General features: G+C 45.3%; 1 protein-coding gene across 2 annotated transcripts in view; it reads right to left on the minus strand.

Moving 5' to 3' along the window:
- COL20A1 (collagen type XX alpha 1 chain) overlaps window positions 1-16,574 on the minus strand; it is a 51,669-nt gene that overhangs the window by 10,821 nt on the left and 24,274 nt on the right. For both annotated transcript variants that reach the window (XM_048322151.1, XM_048322150.1), the window contains 10 exons: window positions 12,716-12,858; window positions 12,002-12,131; window positions 11,412-11,468; window positions 8,437-8,475; window positions 6,562-6,700; window positions 4,756-4,898; window positions 4,283-4,392; window positions 3,415-3,573; window positions 1,993-2,070; window positions 1,299-1,385 (listed from right to left, as the gene is read on the minus strand). In XM_048322151.1, the coding sequence (XP_048178108.1) occupies window positions 1,299-1,385; window positions 1,993-2,070; window positions 3,415-3,573; window positions 4,283-4,392; window positions 4,756-4,898; window positions 6,562-6,700; window positions 8,437-8,475; window positions 11,412-11,468; window positions 12,002-12,131; window positions 12,716-12,858 (1,085 nt within the window). The remainder of the gene's footprint in view (window positions 1-1,298; window positions 1,386-1,992; window positions 2,071-3,414; window positions 3,574-4,282; window positions 4,393-4,755; window positions 4,899-6,561; window positions 6,701-8,436; window positions 8,476-11,411; window positions 11,469-12,001; window positions 12,132-12,715; window positions 12,859-16,574) is intronic.

The following is a 16,574-nucleotide window of genomic DNA, read 5'->3' on the forward strand; positions in this document are numbered from 1 at the left end:
AAGAGTCCTGCTCTTTAAGGAGTTGTCTGTGGAGATGCTTAAACCACAGGGCAATGCAAGCTGGTAATTATGCACTTAGGATATTGGAGCAGACTGTGACAGTGGAGTGTGCTGTTAATTAAACTTCCACCGGAATGAGCAAGTAATTACTCTGCAATGAGGCACTTTCCTCTCATAGAACTGAACTCACAGCTAAACCACAGGTCAATGCAGGAGGTTATCCCAGACCTTTTCACTTGAAAAAGGAGGCAAATGTTTCCATAATGGTTATTTTCCAGAAGAAAAGCACCTGGAGTGATTGAACTGAGGTGCTCTGGACAGGCTGTCTGTCAGGTTTCAGCTGGTTTGTGCAAATCAAATGTTTTCCCCCAAATTTTCAAAAAGCAATTTTTTTTATAACTGTTCCCTAGTGTTTAACAGGAATATTTTCTCCTGTGATTTAAGCCCATGACAGCTTTCCTGCATCCATAATGGATAGGGCAGAATTTATGCCCTTTTTCCTGAGCATACTGCATATGTAATGACTGTTTTCTCTTCCCCCTCATTTCTTCAGGGTTTTCTTGCAAGTGACATTCAGAAAGAGAGCTTTGGGGACAGACAGGATAGCAAAGTCTCCCCTTTCTCTTTGCACTGTCCACCCACACAGACACTTACAAGACTCCAACAGGATCCAGACAGGAAGATTTTTTTGGTGAGTTGTTTTTTCTTTAAATTCACAGAGAGTTTCAGAGCCTCCAATCCATGAGATGAAATCTCTGCAGACACTGAGGGTGACCCGTCCTCCTCTCCTAAGAGGATTAATGTGGCACCAGGAGCTGCTCAGCCTGTTCCCAGCTGCAGCTGTTGTGCTGCCAACTGTCCATCTCCCCATTTCATCACCATCCAAAATCCAAAGGGAAACTCTCAGCCTTGCCCTGGAAAAGCTCCTTGAGTTAGGATGAGAGGAAATGGCCTCAAGTTGCACCAGGGGAGGTCTAGATTAGACATGAGGATAAAATTTCTTCACCAAAAGGGTTGTCAAGCCCTGGCACAGGCTGCTCAGGGCAGGGGTGAAGTCACCACCCCTACAGGGATTTAAAAGGGGTAGATGTGGCACTTGGGGACATGGTTTAGTGCTGGGCTTGGTGGCCCTGATTAATGGGTGGACTCAATGATCTTTAGGATCTTTTCCAACCTGAACGATTCTGTGATTCTAAAACCTCCCAGAGCCCCAGGAGTGTGATCCACATGCCCAACATGCCACAAAAAATGAAGCAACACCAGCACATGCAACACACGGGGTGGGAGAGTGAACTTACAGGGGGCCCTGGGGGTCCTGGCAAGCCCGGGCGCCCAGAAGTGCAAGAACAGGCAGGAGCCAAGGTAGGGCAGGTGTCCTCATCCCTCTGAAATGAAATCAAGCCAAAAACAATCATGAGCAGCTGCACAGCAAGAGCAGGATGGCTCACTCAGTGTTTCAAAATTCAGTCTTTTACTTGAAGAAAAGCAGATTTTTTTCTATTCCACTGAGAGATTTTTGTGAGCAATCGAATGCTTTATTTTTTCTGTTGAATAACAAGTTTAGACAAAAACCCTATGAACTAGCCCTGCCTGCAATATGCAAAACACATATTGGAAGATAATTTTCTCCTTTCTACATATTTATACACCCCACATAGCAGCTCTCTGTGTTGAGAAGTGAAAGGAAGAGTGGGGGATGCTGTGCCTCATGAGATGGCAGCAAAGCTGTAGGACTGCCAGGGCTCCTGGATGAGGTTGTGACAGGAGAAACAAGCACTGCACAGGAATTTGAAGTTTTCACTCTTTTTGAAGCAAATATAGTTTTGTTTACTTCATCAAGAAACATGCTGGGGTTATTCCCAAGAGAAGAGGGGGAAAAATGCTTTCCCTCTTGAGTCTATCAAAACCATTTGCAGCATCACTTCAGTGCCATGGACTTGTCCCATCCTCCCCAGCTTCCTGTCAATGAGCAGAGTGTGCCCCTTGTCTTACCACTGCAGGGAGATCACAGCACCTGTCCTGCTCTGCCCCTACACTGCTGCACAAGATCTTCAGAGACTGCAGCTGGAACTGGGGGGAAAAAAAGAGAGTTTGATAAGAAAGTAGCACTGGCTCCCACCACCCGTCACCAAATCTTATGAAGTTCAAGTGATAAAAATAATCTTCAGGGATGATTTGACAGGACTCTTGTGTGTGGTCCCAATTATAACTGTGCCCCAAAAAAGCCACAACATGAAAACTACGCCCAGACTGAGCGTTCCACAAGCCCTCAGGTCTCTGTCTTGCTAAGCAAGTCAACAAAGCAGCTTCACAGCAAGTCTCCAATTTACTCACAGCCCTGCAATAGCACCAGGTTCTCAACTAATTGGGCATCAGCACCACCACAACATGAAAGCAAACTTTGATTTGCTCCCCTTGGGGGTATGGAGAGAAGAGTAAATGTGGCAGCAGCATTTCCCAGGGCAGATGTGATCCCCTCCCCAGAAACCCCAACTGGTCTTTCACTGCCTCCCTCACAGCAGCCACATCTTCCCATTCTGATTAACAGAAAAGCACAAACTGCACAAAGCCAAACAAAATAACGAGGCAGAGATTAATTTTTCTTTCCTCAGCACCATTTCTCTTCTCTTTTTTTTTTTCTTTCACTCCATGCATTTAACAAGGAGTGAGCTGTACAGCCCAGGGAGGGTGACAGACACCCTACGGATACAGATGAGCCCAGCAGATCAAGTGGCATTTAAAGATTTCTTAAATTAAATAAGGTTCCATGATAACCAGTAATGAGGCACTGTGTCTTCTCAAGGGCAGCAGAGCTGTGGAAGATGTGAAATGTTGCTGTGCTTGAAAGGCAACAGCAGTAGGGACGGCACAAGGCTGTTCATTATTTGGCCAGACCTGTCTAGTTAAGGTGGTAGCAGGGAGAATTTGGGAGGGACAAGGGAAGCATAGATTCCTGCCTTGATGGCCACAGGCTTGTGATCAAATTGCACAGAATTTATTTAGGAAACAAGTAAATACTGACTGAGTATTTACTGAGTAAATACTGACCAGCATTTCCCGACATCACCCCATGTGGGTTGATGTGCACAACTTTCCTTGCAGAAGCAATTCCCCAACCCTCCTGTCTGCTTCAGCATCTCAGTGCTGTGCTTCCCCAACCCCAGGGGAAGCTCCTCTGGGACACACTCATGCTGCTGCCCCCCATCACGGTCCCCACACCAAGGCAGGAGCTGAGAAGGACAAAAACGCTCTCCCTGTGCTGGGAAAGCTCATTGAAACCCCGGGGATCAGTGGGATCAGGACACAGCCGTGCATCACAGCAGTGTTGGAGGTGTTCAGTGAGCGTGATGTGACACAGCACTCCTGCCCGTGTGCCCACCCCAGCCAGCTCCAGCAGCGCTTCCCAGGACTCACCGGCACGGAGCCGCTGCGGGGCCCTCTGGTCCTGGTCACTTTTCCCAGCATGATGAAGCCGGCGGTGGAGATGCTGCCGAGGGTGTTGATGGGTTTCTCTGCTATTTTCTTGCAGTCCACATAGAGCTTGACCTTAAAGTGGCTCACGGCCACGTGCACCTGGGCAGCAGGTGGAAAAAGGGGTGTTGGAGCTCCGTGGTGGGATGAGGGGGTCTCCTACCAACAGTAACACCTTCTGTCCCATCCGCAGCCTGCTGCTGGCACGGGTGGGGTGTTTTTAATGAGTGAATGGATTGAGGGGGCTCAGGAATAAGTTTTAGTATGTGCTTTCCCTTTTTGATGCCCACAACTCTCCTTGGGAGAAGCTTTCTGCAGCTGAGTAATGAACCTGCCCACAGATACCCACAGGAGGAGCTCATCGCTCATTTGGGTCCAACACCTTTGCTATGAGGACACAACCAAAACCTCCACCCTGTTATGAGTGATAAAGTGGCTTTCTCTTAAGGCTGGATTCTCTTTTCCTTTCATCCAGAACTAAATGGTTACCAAAATTCTAAATTCTTAAAAAAAAAAAAATTTTTTTTCAATTTTTTCCAATTATAAAGACCTAAAAAATACCTCAATTTTTGGAGTCTGGGGGAAAAGGGAAAAATCAATATGTGGCGATCACATTTTGATCATGAGATCCACTTAAATTCTTTAAAATTATGAATTTCAGCATATCAAAGAGGTTGGCCATTTCCCTGGAAACCAGGATGCAAAGCATTTGGATAATCACTCCTCACTTTGAACAACACACATTGCTGGCAAAACACTCCCAGAGCAGAGTGAGATCATGAGCCACATTTCTCCCTCTCTTGACAAGGACCTTATGAAAGCTCCCATAGAATATCTTCTTCACTTCCTGCTGGTCAAAGGAGACTTCCTGTAAATCAGCCTTGTAGTCATGATTGAAATAGGTCAAGGATTTCTTACTGGCTACAGGGAAAATAGGACAGAAAACAGCTTGGAGTTAAAAGAGAAGTTGATTTCACACACATATAAAATAGTAAATAATTAGGCTTAAACATGGTGGAAGATTTCCTATGTTATCAAGAAATGCTTTTAAACAATGGAAAAAAATATGTAAAAATAAAGAATATGTTATAAGTAGAATAAAAATGAAAACATGTCTTTTAATTGCACTGGGCCTTGTTTTAACTGTGAGGTTGGCAGCCACAACAAAGCTTCCCAAGAAACTGCTGCTGAGCAAGGAAACCATTAAAATTATCCAAGTGAGTTCTGCTGCTTGCAAAATGTATAGAAACACCCAAATTTAATGTATTTAGCAAGAAAGCTTACGGTCAAGGTTAACACCCAGGAGAGGCTGGAAGTCCTCGTCTGTGACCTGCCACACGGCAAAGGGCTCCTTGGGGGTGTCGGGCAGGAGGCGCAGGAGGATGATGATGGTGTGCTCGGGTGGGATGGCAAACAGGTGGACATCACTGGAATGACACAAACCAAGGGAACATCGGTGATTTAAATCACCAGGCAACATCCTGCGGCCTCACCCAGTGTGTTTGCTGGGCAGGGGGGCCTGGAAAAGCTTTGCTCCCGGGAGTTGATGGTGATATGTCCAGAAAGAGCCTGGACCTGCTGAAGTCTGTGCTGAGCGATGAGCACTGATGGGGGCCTTCTCCTCATGGCTGGAGGATGCTCAGTCCTCCAGGAGCAGTTGGTGTCGATCCATCACTGCCAGAGCTGCCTCAGTGGGTGCAGCCTTAATGCTTTTCACAAGAGAGACTAGTGGAGGCCTACGAAACATCCCTGCCAGGTTCCCCCAGGTCTCCTCTTCAAGAAGGAGGAATGGTTGCCATGCATCATGGGGTGAATCTTTAAACCTTGGCACAAAACTCTTGGCTTAGGGACATGGTTTAGTGGCAGACCTGGCAGCATTAGGTTAATGGCTGGACTCAGTGATTCTTCCAACCTTAATGATTCTATTATCCTAAATCAGTGTAAATGCCCTTCAGGGATAAGCACTGAGCCCACAGAAAAGCCCCCTCTGGGTCCCCACATCCCTGCTGCAGGATTTAGGCTTGGCAGCAGTGAGAGGATACAAAGCAATAAAGGAAGGTCAAATTGGTTTTGCCTGAAACACGCCTCCAATCTGAAACAGGACACATTGGCACAGCATAAACACAGCCCATCAGACATCTTTTCAGGAATGATTCATAAATAATACAAGTTTTTTCTTTCTCTCTCGCTTTCTGAAGGGGTGGTGTCCTTGGAAAGGCATCTATAAGAGCTGAACAAAAGGATTTGCCCATCATTTTCTGAGTATTCAGACCAAAGGCTTCTCTGAATCTCCCCGACTCTGTTTACTCTAAGCAGCTTTGCTTCTTTAACAAAGATTAAGCGGAGTCAGTGGCTCAGTAATTAGGCTTTAAACAAAGTAGCAATGAATGTTAGGAGTCAGATCACTCCTGATTCATAATCATAAAAAAGGAATGAGGTCATGGGAGCTGCCTGGCTCACTCGGGACCCTGTGGAGAAGCTTCATTTGCAACGGAATGGGGTCAAGCCACAACCCAGAGCCAGTGGTTATTCCCTCTCACCAATGCAGCCCAGGCTGCAGAGAGCAGCCACAAGAGTGATATTTTCTAAAGCAAAGATCTCTCTCCAAACCAGAGATGTCTGGGAGAAGGGATTGAAGATGAAAATGTGACCTCAAACTGCCACCACTGAAGTGCAGGTGGCTGTGGACAGAATGCTTAAAGGCTGGTGCAGTGTCCATATGCGACAGGATCCTCATGTCCATCACAGCAACTAAAAAGCTGGAAAAAAGTGATTTTGGGGAAACCAAAAACAGCACTGTGAAAATGTTGGGCTCTACAAATGTATAATAAATACTATTGTGTCCCCTTAATTTCTGCATGACAACTCATCTTGAGGAAAGTCAGGTGTTTATTTATTAATACATTAAGTAAAAACCCTCTGGCTGTTTTTTCAATCTACCAGTGGTTTGATTTAGCTCGTCATATTTATCATTTCATTTGGAAGCTGCCAGTGGGGCTGCACCATTCCTTCCCAAAATGACCTTCCTTTACCATGTACAGGGCATGAGACTGAGAATGAGGATGGCAACAGCTGCAGCTCTGCTCCCACCTGGTCCTCTGGGTGAGCTGAATGTCTCTGAACAGGGTGAAGGTGCGGGAACCACTGAATATAAAGGGCTCCATGGCTACGCCTTTAATGGAGGAATATTCCTTCTCTACCAAGCCAAAAGCTTCCATCAAATCAAATCCTGGAACAAAGGAAAACAGACAAATCAGTGGTTAGACAAGAGTGCAAAAGAAGTGTGTTCGAAGAGCAGGTTGAATTAGCACAGAGAAGGAGACAGGAGAAAGTACACGTAATGACACAACACCAGCTCGAGTGTACTCCTCAAATAGCAGCCAGGGAAAATCAGTTTGTGTGCACATTTGTTGCAATCTCTTCCTCTTGAAGGAGAGTGGACAAAGGATGGAGACTTTCACAATTGTGTTTTCAAATCTTCAGAATGAAAAAAAACGAACAAGAAAGATGCTAGTCCAACACTTTCTTCTTTTCAACTACACACAAAGTATTATCTTCAAAAGGCATGGAATCAGTCCAGTAATTGCTAGCAGGGAGAGAAAATTATTTCTACTCTGAAATGTCTTAAATGTAAGAGCCAGAAAAAAATAGGAAAAAAACTTTAAAATATGAACATTTCCATTTCTCTCCATTTTCAGGAGACACCCAGGGGTGACCTGCCTTGTGTGGGCTACAGAGGTTCTCCTCTGACATTGCCTCTGGCTCAGGCAGCTTCGTCTCTCTCCCCCAGCTCATCATTAAAGCTCCAAGTCATTTTCATTTCAGTTTTCTGCTCAGTAAGACAAGATCTCACCCTTTGGATTCTTTTTGAGTTTATCTGAGTTTGCAGCAGACTGGGATGAAGGAGACGGTTCCTTCCTTAGCAAATGGAAGGGCTTCATTTCAGTGTGGTGCTTTCAGTATGGATTCCCTCACCCCTTCGCCATTGACAATCTTCTGCAGTTTCTTGGCTTGAGTTTTTATTTTGCCTGGGGGCTGGCCCAGGGTGCTTTTATTTTATTATTTTTTTCATATCTCAAGAGTACAAGGGAGTCTGCTGAAATAAATGACCTACTTGAGGGCCATTTATCTCTGGTATGGAGCTTCTGCCACTGAAACTTCCTTTAAAATGTGCAGGAAGAGAAGGCTCGAGTCACAATTAAAAACATATTGAAATACAATCCCATTATTATCACAGAATCATGGAATCATAAAACAGCTTGAGTTGGAAGGGACCTTAAAATCATCAGGTTCCGTGGGCAGGGGTGTTACCTGCAAGGTCAGTTTGCTCAGGGCCACGTCCAACCTGCCTTGGGCAAAGATGAAGTGACTCAGCCACAGACTAACCAGACCTGAGAGCTGCAGCCAGTTTCTCAGTCTCACCTGTGACACAGAACTCTCTGGGAAGGAGGTGATACCCATTTCTAAGCAGAACTCACGGTTTCTCAGTAAGAAACACTTGCACAGACAGGAGAAAGGGGAACTCGCTGCCCCAGCAAGTCCGTGCAGCCTGACTGCAGAGAGCTCCTCGGGCAGCGAGACCTCCTCTGGAGGATGCACAGGTGATCCTGGGGACAGACTGAGAGGTTTGGGGTCTGAGGAGCCTTTGTGAGTTAGGAATTCAAATCCTCTTGAAATTCAATGGCTGTTTGAAGCTTTACCTCCTTAAGGCTGCTGAATATCCTGGTGTTAAGCACTAACAGCCAAGAGCACGAGCTGATGGAGCAGAAGAACATAACAATTCAGGTACCGCAAAATATCCTTCTACCTGGCAAAATAGATGTTCCAATTTTGGTTCTCACACTTCTCCCCTTTTCTTTGGGACATTTTCCCCCCACTCAGCTCTTGCACGTGTCTCCAAATCGAGACCAGGCAGCGTTTTCAGTCACAGCCCAGCAGCACCAGGGCTTGGATATGCTACTGTACCTCTTATGGAACCTTCCGTGGAGGTGATGGTGGGACAGGCTGTGAGAACAGGATAAAAAGGGAAAACCATTAGAGGAAAAAAAGACAGCAGGGGATTATGGAAGCAAAATAAACACAGTTCCTTTAGGCAGAGCAAAGAAAAGCATAGCAAAACTTAGAATATGCTGCAGCTTCATTCAGAGCCTGGACTTTAACCTTGTTTATACATGTATGGAGAAAGAGAGAATTGATGTTTATGCAAACATAAAAGTTGTTTCCTGGCTTGCCAGTCACAAAAATAAAAGTAGTGTCTTTCATCATCAAACATCTCCATGATCACTTTCTTTTGACTAACTCACCTGGCACCTGATGATATGAAACACAAGGAACCATCACTTTTGGCAAGTTTTTTTTTTAAAAACAGACATCAAAACATTTTTCTTTTCTTTCTACAGTGCCTTAGTAGTGTGGTAAAATAAAGATATATGCAGTTGCAAATTTTGTACCTGAAATTAAAAATACACGCAGCAAAAATGTGAGAACTTGGCTTTTGATTTCTTTAGGAAAACACAGAGAGTTTTAAAAAGTTTTGCAGTTTGTCTTTCAAAAATCCTCTTGATGAATCCTCTGAGATGCCACAGGACAAAAAGCAAGACCAGAGAAGAGACTGGGATGTGAAGCTGGAACATGAGGCACCAGTGCTCTGAGCACTCTGTAAAGGCTCGGGTAAGGGGGTGTTTTAGGAAACAGCTCATGAATGCTACTTTCAGTTGTCTACTGCCATGTAAATCCCAGGCCATGGATGCCAGAGGGAGCTGGGACAAAGGGAGTGCTTGATGCAAAATGAGGAATGTCCCTGAAAATCAAGGATACTAGAAAGATGGGCTGTTTCACAAGGGGTTTTCTAGGTCATCAGGACAATAGAATCTAAGAGATCATTGTACTGAGGCTTCGGCATAGCCTTGCCATTCTTGCCTCAATGCCATTTCCTGCCTCATCACCAAAGCAGGGCTTTCCATTTCTCACACCTAACTTTTGTAAAATGTGTAAAACATTTAAAGGAGGTGACTGACCTGCCCCAAAACACCCGAGATTCCTAAGCCTGAGGAGTTTCAATGACATTCCTCATGATGAAGAAAGGGCACCCAAACCTATGACTCTGATGGCCACCGGGCTGCTAAAGCCAGGATTTAAACACAAAGACTTGCTGTGAACCTCCGTTGTTCAAACTGATGCTTAATTTTTTACATACCATAATTCCTGTAGAACTGGGTGTAAAACTATATAAGGAATCTATGGAAATCCATTAAAAAATCACTTTCTGAAACTTGAGCCTTGAAACTCTGAGTGCAACCAGTCCTTGCATTTGGGATCATCTACCTATACACTGCTCTTCCTCTTCCCCTTCCAGAAACCAACTTTTCTAAACCTTAGAGAATGGTTTGGGTTGGAAGGGACCTTAAAGCTCATCTCATTCCACCCCCTGCCATGGGCAGGGACACCTTCCACTAGCCCAGGTTGCTCCAAGCCCCATCCAGCCTGGCCTTGGACACTTCCAGGGATGGAGCAGCCACAGCTTCTCTGGGCACCCTGTGCCAGGGCCTCCCCACCCTCACAGGGAACAATTTCTTCCTAACATCTAATCCAAACCTGCTCTTTGTCAATTTGAAGCCATTCCCCCTTGTTCTATCATTCCACACCTTTCTCCCTCTCCAGCTCTCTTGGAATTGAAGCATGGTGAATGAAAAACAAAAAAGAAATGATCCCAAAGCAGGCTGCAAGCTCCTCCATTTCCAGGTATCTGACTTTCTTGTTTGGGAGTCAGTGAGCTCATTCTGACTCTCGCCCAGGCCCCAGAGTCCCTCTTGCTGACATCCCTGGCAATTCTCCCCTCCTTCCCAGGTTGGAGGCTCTGAGATTGCTCACAGCTCTTTGATCAGGCAATGCTCAGCTTGGGTGAAGCATCTCAGAGTCAGGACAAGGATCCCTGACACCGGCAGTTACACTTCTGCTTTGAAAATCTTTCCCTAGACTTTGCAGCCTAGGATTCCTGCTGTCATTACTCTCTTTGTTTTTTTGTTGTTCTCTCCAAATCCCAGCCCAGTGCAGTTACTCACCGTACAATAAACATTCACTCCTGCAACGTCAGACCATTTTTCTCAATAATTTCGTTATATATCAATATTAGAGTCTTTTATTGCACATCCAGATGTTTTCCTGGCATTGTTACATATTGTCTCTCCTTCTTCAAAAAAAAAGGTACCTTATAAAACATAAAGAGTTTAGTATTTCTTCTATCGTCTTTTCAGCTGTCATAGCCAAACAGCTATGTTAAATTCTGCAAGGTGACTCATCAGCCTTTTGGGAGGATTGTTTTCTGCTTGCAAGTTCACAGAACTTTTCCACTGTGATCTGAACACCTCAATAAACCACTTGAAAACTTAATCTGGTATGTTCTTTGTTGCCTATAAACTAATTTTTTTTTCTCATCTAAGCTGCCTCATTCTTCAATCTTGACTTCACTCAATAAATTTTAAAACTGAAATTTTGCTTGGAATAGTTTCAAATAGTCAGGAAAAGGCAGCGCTGCCACAATATCTGCATTTTAACATTTACTTATTAAAAACTTTTTATAACCCTCTTAATTCAACATTTCTCACTAATCCGTTTCATAGTTTGCTTTATATCAGCTATGAGAGCATACGTTCATTAAATTTAATAAGGGACTTTACAGGGAATTTTAATTTAAAACATGTCACACTTCCCTGCACTACATTTTGGTCAAGTTGTGCAGAAGTCCTCTAAAATATCATCGGTCTCTTTACTGAGCCTGATGTTAAGAAGTTCTGTGGTTTCTGGTTGTCCTTGGATTGTCCCCAAGGACATCTGTCAAGAGCTGATGGACCCCTCCTGCTGCTCTGCAGAGCCCACACTGTGCTGTTTGCTACTGAATTAAAAACCACCACCAACAAAGCATGACTTTAGAGATTATTTACCCTCTGTTTTAGGTGGGGCAAATCCTCGGATGGAAGGGAATTTAGACAACACCGGAGCTGAAAGAGAAAGCAATCACAAAATCATAAAGTTGGAAAAAACCTTAAAGATCACCAAGTCCACCCTTTGACCAAATACCACCACGTCCACTCAACCGTATCGGCAGGTGCCACATCTGCTCAGTTTTTTAGCTCTTCCAGGGACGGTGACTCTACCACTTCCCTGGGGAGCATTTTCCAGTGCTCAACCACGCTTTCAGTGAAGAAATGTTTCCTAATATCTGACCTGAACCTCTCCTAGCTCAACTTGAGGCCATGCCTGAGCTCTGTTATTCAAGATTGTAATGCCTGGCTCAAAACCCAAAGGGCCGCCAGCCCTTCCCGCTCATCCCAGAATTGTCAATAACTCACAGGACTACAGAAATTGGGGCAGGATTTCCACTTTTCAAGGCTAATATTCTATTGCTGAGCAAAACCCTGGCCTCAGCCAGAGACAAGTGGAAGTGAGGCCATTATTGTCCGAGCAGAGGCTGCCTCGAGGCTGAGAGATGGAGGGTGATGGAGAATGTGCACATTCCAGCTGATCCCTGTACCTGTCCGTCCCGTCGTGGATGTGCTCTCGCTCTCTCCTGTGTAGTGGATGGCAGAAATGGTCACCTTGTAGGCTCGATCAGGCAGCAGGGACTGCAGGGTCACACTGCTGCTCTTGCCAGAAGCCATGATCTACAACGAGGGAAAAAAGATCCCAGCGTTTGGGGTTCTCATTCCAATTCTTACTCACAGCCCAGGGTGAGGTGACTCCTGGGATGTGAGGCTCACAGCAGCATTCCTGCTCAGCTCAGCCAAAGAAGCCTGGCTGTGTCGCTCTTGGTCTGGCCATGTGCAGGGAAAAAGCGTTTTCTCCTATAAAGACCCCAGTATTCCTCATGGAAATGCAGCAGAAGGGCCTTATAACAGGATAATCAGGCTGTTTAAGTAGGGAATCTGTGTTTTAAAAGGATAATATTTAACCTCCCTAAGCCAGAGGGGCAGTAGGTTTATCCCCTCGCTCCTCTGCCTCCAAGAATTCCCCACCCCAGTTCAGGGAGCAGAGAAAGCTGCATTATCAGTGGCTTTGATGGAGAAAAATATCTTAGTTACAAAAGAGTCTTGGAGTCCTGTTTACAAAGCAACATATCAGCAGGAGGAGATTTGGTTTTGAGTCCTGATAGTAAACCTGACTGGAGTGAGCAGAGTTCCTCTGGACACATTGTCCCCATGGGCTTCTGGCCCAATGTCTTTCCCCTACAAAGGAGCTGGGCACTCACAGTTTGCTGGGCAGCAGCATCAGAAACAGGGCTGTAGGTGATTTTGTAGTGCTGAACACGGCCATCAGGAGGGGTCCAGTGCACCTGGAGGCTGCTGGGGGTCTCGGAGTTGATGAAGAGGTTGGTGGGTGGGCTCCGGGAATCTGTGGCAGGGATGGAAGGTGTACAGCATCAAAAGCAGGGAGACATCTCTATAAATGGAGCCAGCAGCATTTGCTTCCTGGCCAATTTCTGAAGGCCTCAGTGCTCTGCTGTGCAGGTAATCAGTGCTCAGAGCAGATGTGGGCATCCTGGGCATCAGGTAAGAGGGAAAATAGATTCTGGAGGCATGAGGATTGCCCAAGTATAACACACCACACCTCAAGCATTCATCAGTTCCAAGTCTAGGACATGGGAAAAATGCTTGGAGGAGTGAAAGAATCCTGAAAGCACAAGGAAAAGAGACCCATTGTACTCATCATAAACAAACACCAAGGGTACTCAAACTGAAATTGAGTTTCATCAAACTGGACAAACAGCTTTACTGGCAATTAAACCTGGATCACATATCAGAGTTAATCCATTATTAATTTCTAATAATTTTCAGCTTTTTCTGTTTTAAAATTACTCTTAAAAAAACCCCAAATCCAGAGCATCCAGCAGTGTTCTGTCTAGAGCTTCTGACACCAACACCCACAGCCCTGGATTGGGTCACACACCGTGCCTGAGCTACTACTCCCTCTTCTCTGGCCCTGGGCTGGGATGTATGGACATACATCCTGGGATGTTTGTATCCCAAACAGGTGGTGGGCTGAGCCAGACAGCCAGAAGAGAGTTTGCCAGAGACCAAAGCTGAGCCATTTTTAATTACATAAATGCATTTCTTTCCCTGGTGTCCTGCTGTGCAGCAAACTGGATCTGACGACAGAGGCTCTTATGCTGGAGGGATTTCTCTGAGCAGAGATGGAGAGTGAGGAAGGGAAAGGCAGAGGGGGCATAATGAGCTCAAAAAGAGGCTTGAGAGCATGGGGACATCTACTCCTGGGGCTTGTTTCCAAGCATAAAATCACATGTCTGCCCTTGAACCTGTGCTGGTATGAAGACACAGAAGTCCTGGACAGAGCAAAGGGAGAATTTATTCAGAAGACACTAAAAATAATGGGTGAGCCCTAAAGACAGTCAAAGAAACACACCCAGGTGATGAGGTTTTTGTTCTGCAGTTTTCCCTGTAAGGATCTTCTGCCCACCCAGCAAAGCCTGGGGTGACCTTAAAGCACAGGTTGAGTGAAGATCATTTGCATCTTCATCGATTCTCCTTCCCTTTTGTGTATAAAATGAGCTTACTTTTACTGAGGCTGAACCAAGACTGCGGCAGCTGAATCAGGCTGGAGGCTGTTGCTGTGCACGACCACGAGGTAAAGCAGAGAAGAAAACAAGAGTAGGAATAAATTCGCTTCAGCAGCACTTTTTTAGTCAGTGCTGCATCTTTGCTGCCTGCACTGCCTATTTCCTTCAGCTGAGGTAAGGGCAGACTCTGCTTAAGTGAACTTTAAAGGGAAAGTTTGGGGAAGTCTTTAGTCAGATTTATTCTGGAAAGCCCTCAGGCCTGGCAGAATTTGATGGCATGGATCTGACAGACAGGAGACAGGCCACCTTCTGAAGCTGCCCTGGAGGATAGAAGCATCTCTGCCACCATCTGTGTCTTTGACCTCTTCAACCTCTGGTCCTCCACAGGAGCAATCCCTGCTTGCTCTCAGGTCTAACCAGCATCACAGGCACCTAAGTTCTCAAATAAGAATAAAACCCTGGGCTCCACTCCATCAAAATCCTCACCTGCAATGATTATTATATATTCACTATAAGCCATGTTTTTTCCTGCCATGGGTTGAAGCTTCATTCCCCCATTTCAAACCCTTTTATTTACCATGCACGCTCTGCTAGGAAGAGCTCACTGAGGAGCTGGATAAAGAGATTTCCCAGCCCCAGGCTGGAGAAGCTGCTGGCACACAGGCACTTTGTAAAACACTTCAGTGCAAAGCCAGTCAGGGTGGCTCAGCCCAGCCTCAGCAGCAGTTCCCATCCAAACTGCTTTCTCTTTTTTCTCCAGGACTAACAAGGGACTGGGGTTTTTTGCTCAATTTCTTTTTCCTCAGCCTAAATGAAAGAACTCTCCCTCAGTACAAAGGAGGGTCCTTGTCTGATTCTCAGCAGGACCAAAGCCATCCTTTCCAGCATTTTCCAAGGGCCACCATTCAGCAGCACCTCCATGTCCCAGCAGATTCCTCTCAGGAAAGCATCATCTGCTGCCCTGTGCTTGCTTGGAGGGTTTGTGTGGCTTTGAAGTACCACTCAGGCTGGTTATTAGTATGACAAATGATCACTGTGAAAGTCTTTGGTCAAGGATAAGGACTCTGCTACACTTGACAATTTATAAAACAGGCTGAAAGGAGAGCTCAACTCAAATGAGAATTCAGTCTAAATATAACAAAAAGAAAAAAGAAACATCAGAACCACGGGTAAACAGCACATTTTAACAGTTTTGTTGTCTGTGGGAAATACATCAGTATGCTTTTTTTCCTGCTCTGCCTCTTGGAAAGTCTGCAGGGAAAAGTTTGCTAACTGGGTTACTGAAAAATAATCCCAAACTTTTTTCTTTCCTCTAGTCAAAACAAAGAATTAAAAACCTCCAATTCCTCCAAGACAAGAAGGGGTCTGCACCATATCACTGTCTCTGAATTTTCTTCTCCAGCTAAAGCTATTCACTGCTTTTGAGTTCATAAAATGACAAATCTCAAACCATAACTTTGAAACAACTTTTTTTTCCTACCAGAAAGATGAGAGACCTCATCCCAGTCCTTCCAAATGACACATCACAGTGATGAGTGTTGTTGGTTTTTACAAAAGGATGATGTTTCTGGTAGTCTGTATTTTGTGAGGGATTGGTGTCTGCAGGGTCCCATGAATGTAAAACATTTGGTCTCAAAATGGGTGTTGCAGGTGGGACAAGAGGAATTACTGGCCCTGAATAAAATGAACTTGGTGTTTTCACCTCACCCCAGGGGAAGAACTCAGTTCCATTTCACAAAACCAGAGGCAAAGAGCATTGCTCTGACCCAGCAATGTTTTCCCTTGACCTTCAAAGAAGAAAGTATTCCAGGAAGGATGAAGGACAGGGAGAGACTCTTGTGTTACCAGTTCCTGCTGAGTTTTGCTTCAGTCACTGCCCTTAAACATCAGCATTTCTTGGAAATTCTACCAAGACATTTTTAAGAAAAACTTTATGACTTGACCTATCCTTATGTAAAGAGATGGTGCCAAGGAAGAAAAAGAGAAAAGCAATGATGAAAGCAAAAGAAAACACTTTCTCCCTTCCACAACCTCCTCTAGCACACACTTTTGGTATTGCTCAGCACAGCCTGATCAGTGCTGTTCACCAGGCTGCAACCCAAAGTCTGCCACCCGGAGGAGAACCAGAGAGCTTTCATCGATGTTTCAGCCCTCAGAATTTCATTTTATAATGAAAATTAAGGGGCAGAGGGCTCAAAGATCAGACCAAGGGGTCTGGGTTTTCAGATAACATATGAGATTTCCATGCTGTGTCTGAATGAGTTACTATCCACCAGCTCTGATGGTAGATTAACACCACCGGCCATCCTGACCACACACAGCACAAGGTGGCAGCTTTTGCTTGAAACACTGAAGATTTGAAATATAACCATGTCCCAGGATTCCCCAGAGTCCTGCCTAGTGCCACATCTTCCTGTACATCCCTTGCACAAGCCTTCAGCAATTTTCTGGCATCCCCAGTTTTCCCCTGACCTGCCCCAGAGCAGCACTAGAAATCACCAGCCACCTCTTCCGTGCCACTTCTCCTCTGTTG

This window comes from Corvus hawaiiensis, chromosome 17 (assembly GCF_020740725.1).
Source record: "Corvus hawaiiensis isolate bCorHaw1 chromosome 17, bCorHaw1.pri.cur, whole genome shotgun sequence".
In the NCBI taxonomy this organism is placed as follows: Eukaryota; Metazoa; Chordata; class Aves; order Passeriformes; family Corvidae; genus Corvus; species Corvus hawaiiensis.